The sequence below is a fragment of the Dryobates pubescens genome, chromosome 2, assembly GCF_014839835.1.
Source record: "Dryobates pubescens isolate bDryPub1 chromosome 2, bDryPub1.pri, whole genome shotgun sequence".
NCBI classification, from domain to species: Eukaryota; Metazoa; Chordata; class Aves; order Piciformes; family Picidae; genus Dryobates; species Dryobates pubescens.
The window spans coordinates 45,832,944-45,837,366 of record NC_071613.1 but is presented as its reverse complement, the minus strand read 5'-3'; the positions used below and the strand labels follow the sequence as shown (position 1 = coordinate 45,837,366).

The window sequence follows — 4,423 nt, the reverse complement described above, 5'->3', positions numbered from 1 at the left end:
TGAATAGTTTTAAGGAATCAATTTCTTAAAGCTTGTTTATATCCAAGCAACCTCTGGCAGTTTTGGAAGGCTCCTAAAGAGGCTGCTGCTTTACACTCAGAGTAGCTGGTCATATTTAACTACTTAGTATTCTACCTTTCTACTGTATTAGTGCAACATCCTTGTTGCACTGGGATGGGGGGCGGGGGGAGGGCTAGCAGGGGATTGGAAAGGATCTTTCAGCTGCCGCTGCCACTGCCTGCCCAGCATGATGGCTTCTTCACTCTCTGAAGTACAGTCTGTGCATGAATTATGATACAGTGTTTTTCAATAAGCTAATTGTCATTAATGGCTTGTGCTTGTCTCTATTTAGCATGAATTTTTTAATTATTTTTTTAAACCACTGAACTTCAATGAAGGTGATGTCTCAGGTCTGGATGCCCTTGTTCTTAATACACAAACCCTCCCTTGTAGCTTAGTAAGCGGTCCTACAGAAGGTTACAGATGTTATAACCTAAGAGAAACAGACAAGTAAATGTTAAGAAAGTTTCTGTGGTCACCTGCAGCAATCTTTCTGTGATCTTAACGAGAAATGAATAGAGGAAGGACAAACACAGAAGGGAGTGGTGATCTGGTTGTTGGGTGTGAAAGTCTTTAGGTCCTGAGTTTTGCTTTTAAAATTAATAAACTTAATCTTTGTGACAAATGCCTCTCTCTAACTGCTTCATCAATATGACAGGAGGTGATGATGATGATGATTGTGGCTCAGGATGCTTTGCTGCAGCTGATGGATCACTTTTGTCAAGTCTGAGCTGTCTGTCAGGAGACAGTAATGCATCTGTACTCAGCATCTCCATCATCACAACACCCTGTGGGGAACACCATGGTGGTTTTTCACCAATGCTTGTATTACTGGGGCTTCAGGCAGCTAGCATGGAGCAGAAACCTGTAGCACTGGGCTCTGCAGAAGCAATGAGTAAAAGATCACAGTGTCACAGTATATTAGAGGTTGGAAGGAACCTCAAGAGATCATTGGGTCCAACCCCCCTGCCAAAGCAGGATCACTGGGGTAGTCTGCATAGGAATGCATCCAGATGGGTTTGGAAAGTCTCCAGAGAAGGGGACTCCACAACCTCCCTGGGCAGCCTGTTCCAGTGATCTGTCACCCTCTGTGTAAAGAAGTTTCTCCTCATGTTGAGATGAAATCTTCTATGTTCAAGTTTGAACCCCTTTTTCCTCATTACTGTGCACCACCAAAAAGAGCTTGTCCCCCCTCCACTTGACACCCACCCCTCAGATATTTATACACATTGATAAGATGCCCTCTCAGTCTTCTCAAGACTAAATAGCCCCAGGGGGTCTCAGTCTCCATAGGGGAGATGCTCAAGTCCCCTAATCATCCTCGTGGCTCTCCATTGGATTCTCTCCAGCAGTTCTCTGTCTTTCTTGAACCGGGGAGCCCAAAACTGGATGCAGTGTTCAAGGTGTGGTCTCACCAGGGTGGAGTAGAGAGGTAGAAGACCTTCCCTACACCTGCTGGACACACCCTTCTTGATGCATCCCAGGATACCACTGGCTCTCTTGGCCACAAGGGCACATTGTTGTTCCATGGAGAACCTGCTGTCCACCAGCACTCCAAGGTCTTTCTCCATGGAGCTGCTTTCCAGCAGGGCAGTCCCTAACCTGTACTGGTGCCTGTTGTTATTCATCCCTAAAGGCAGGACCTTGCACTTGTCCTTATTGAACTTCATAAGGTTTGCCTGCTTTCCAGATACTGCTTCTCTCAACGAGTTTATTAGGAAGGAAGGGCGAGAAGGGAGACGGAAGAAAGTGGTCTTGTTTTCCAGCAGTGTAACGGGCTTCTAACCCTCAGTACAGGGGTGGGAGAAGACATTTTATAACGTGAAGGGACGGTCTGCGTGGTGAGCAAAGCGGCAGGGTGCAAGCATGAAGAAACTGTGACCGGCGGGCCCGGAGTGAAGCCGTCTTAGGCCAGGTGCCGTGATAAACGGTGACGAAGCCTATCCCAACTCGCTGCCCAAACTCCTCGCCCCTTCTCCGCGGGCCATGCCGCTGTCGCTGCCTGCCGGGAAACGGGGCGGGTCCGTCCCACCCCGCCGCCTCGGGAAATGAAAGCGAAAGGCAGCGGGAGCGGAACAGCCCTACAGCCATGGCGGGGAAGCGCCCGGGCGGCTTTCCGCTGCTGATCCGCGGTGACTGGGGTCCTGCCGGCCCACCGGCCGCCCTGAAGAAGAAGCTGCTCTGCTACTTCCAGAGCAAGAAGCGCTCGGGCGGCGGCGAGTGTGAGCTGTGGGCTGCCACCGGCACCGGGCACCTCTACGTCTTTTTCGCCCGCTCCGACGGTGAGGGCTGGGACGGGAGTCGGGGTGAGGGGGCGCGGGGGCTGCTCGCCCAGCCCCGGCCGGACGGGCTGGGAAGCAGGGCGGGGGGTCAGCTCTTTGCGGGAGCGGAACAGCCATACAGCCATGGCGGGGAAGCGCCCGGGCGGCTTTCCGCTGCTGATCCGCGGTGACTGGGGTCCTGCCGGCCCACCGGCCGCCCTGAAGAAGAAGCTGCTCTGCTACTTCCAGAGCAAGAAGCGCTCGGGCGGCGGCGAGTGTGAGCTGTGGGCTGCCACCGGTACCGGGCACCTCCACGTCTTTTTCGCCCGCTCCGACGGTGAGGGCTGGGACGGGAGTCGGGGTGAGGGGGGCGCGGGGGCTGCTCGCCCAGCCCCGGCCGGACGGGCTGGGAAGCAGGGCGGGGGGTCAGCTCTTTGCGGGAGCGAGTGCGTGCGCAGCTGTAATCCCCAAAGGTTACCCTTCTGCGAGTGAAAATAGATAACGCTGATTTAATTATTGCGTGTGAGGTAACATACGCTGTCTAGTATGGAATAGTCAAGTCTGTCGTATATTGTCGCGTACACGGTACTTGAGGACATGGTTTGGTGGGCATGGCGGTGTTGGGTTGACTTCATGATCCCAAGGGTGTTTTCTTACATTAATGATTCTATGATCCTGTAATACACAATCTAGAATATATATGTTTGCGCTTATATATATGCGCTTAAATTTGGTGTTTAATACTAGCCTCTAGATTGCACCTTGAGTAAGTAAGCTATAACTCAGTCGATACATCCGGCCGGTATATATTAATATTGATGCACAGTCGTTGTCTCTAGATTGCTCTTGGAATAATAAAGGCTATGTTAATATAACTTAATCTATATTGTGGTTACAGATATAGATTGGAAGTATTAGATATGTAATATGCATGCACTTATATAAACTTGGAGGGAAGTAGAAAGCATTTAGCTGCAGGTGTGTTAAATGTGTACATACATGTCCATGCACATGCATGTGCACAAGCACACTTCATACGCTTCTTTTTCTCTTTGTCATGCTTTCCAGTTGCTGATTGGCCTAGTTGGTAAGTTCAGGATGTACAGCTCCAAGTCAGTTGGACACTGTCTGGAAGAGGTTTTTCAAGGCATGGGGGCTGGTACTGAAGCCCCAGAGTGGGGCTGCCGACCAGGCACCATGCAGGAAATGTGGGGTGGGGATGAGCTTCGCATGTGTGGTAGGTTTTTGCAGAAATACTATCCTCTGCTTCACTTCCCTTTCTTTTCAGAAGGAAAGCCTTGTATGTGCTCTGTTAGAGTTTGAAGTGCATTCATGTTGTGGGACAATATAAAAATTACTAAGGGAGGGGAGCATCTTCCTTACGAGGAGAGGCTGAGGGAGCTGGGTCTCTTCAGTTCGGGGAAGAGGAGCCTGAGGGGTGATCTCCTTAATGTTTATAAATATGTAAAGGTTGAGTGCCGAGAGGATGGAGTCAGGCTCTTCTCGGTGATGCCCAACGACAAAACAAGGTGCAGTGGGTGATGTTGAGGCATAGGAAGTTCCATGTAAACATGAAGAAAGATTTTTTCACTGTGAGAGTGATGGAACACTGGAACAGGCTGCCCTGGGGCGGGGGTGGAGTCTCCCTCTCTGGAGATATTCAAGGCCTGCCTGGAATAGGCGTGATCTGGTATAGGTGATCCTGCTCTGGCGGGGCTTTTGGACTAGATAACCTTTCGAGGTCCTGTCTAGCCCTTAATATTCTGTGATTTGTCGTGCTGTAACAGTGGGAAAGTGCTGCCTAATTTGAAGTGGTATTTCTGTTCAGTTTGTCACTGGGTTGTTTTGTTTGTTTGTTTGTTTTATTTAGTGAAGCAGCGAGTTCTTGAGAGATCATGTCATAAGCTGTGTTTGGGAGAAAAAGGAGAATTGAAGTTGATAGTCACAGATCCTGAAACAGCAGTAGCTGCTGAAGAGGAGAAGGCGTTAGATGAAAAATTAGCTCCCACTAAGGTGAATAGAAATTGTGTTACTAACCAGAGCTTTGAAATAGCAGTGAGAGGGTCAAATCAGTCACTGATTTTTTTTTTTTTTTGCTTTCA

General features: G+C 49.7%; 1 protein-coding gene across 1 annotated transcript; it reads left to right on the top strand.

The window, feature by feature from the left end:
* Nucleotides 1-2,465: 2,465 nt before the first annotated feature.
* Nucleotides 2,466-4,380, top strand: LOC128898571 (protein mono-ADP-ribosyltransferase PARP14-like). Its single transcript, XM_054173483.1, has 3 exons — nt 2,466-2,658; nt 4,192-4,334; nt 4,375-4,380. The coding sequence occupies exons 1-3, from the start codon at nt 2,466-2,468 to the stop codon at nt 4,378-4,380; spliced, it is 342 nt and encodes a 113-aa protein (XP_054029458.1).
* Nucleotides 4,381-4,423: the final 43 nt, after the last annotated feature.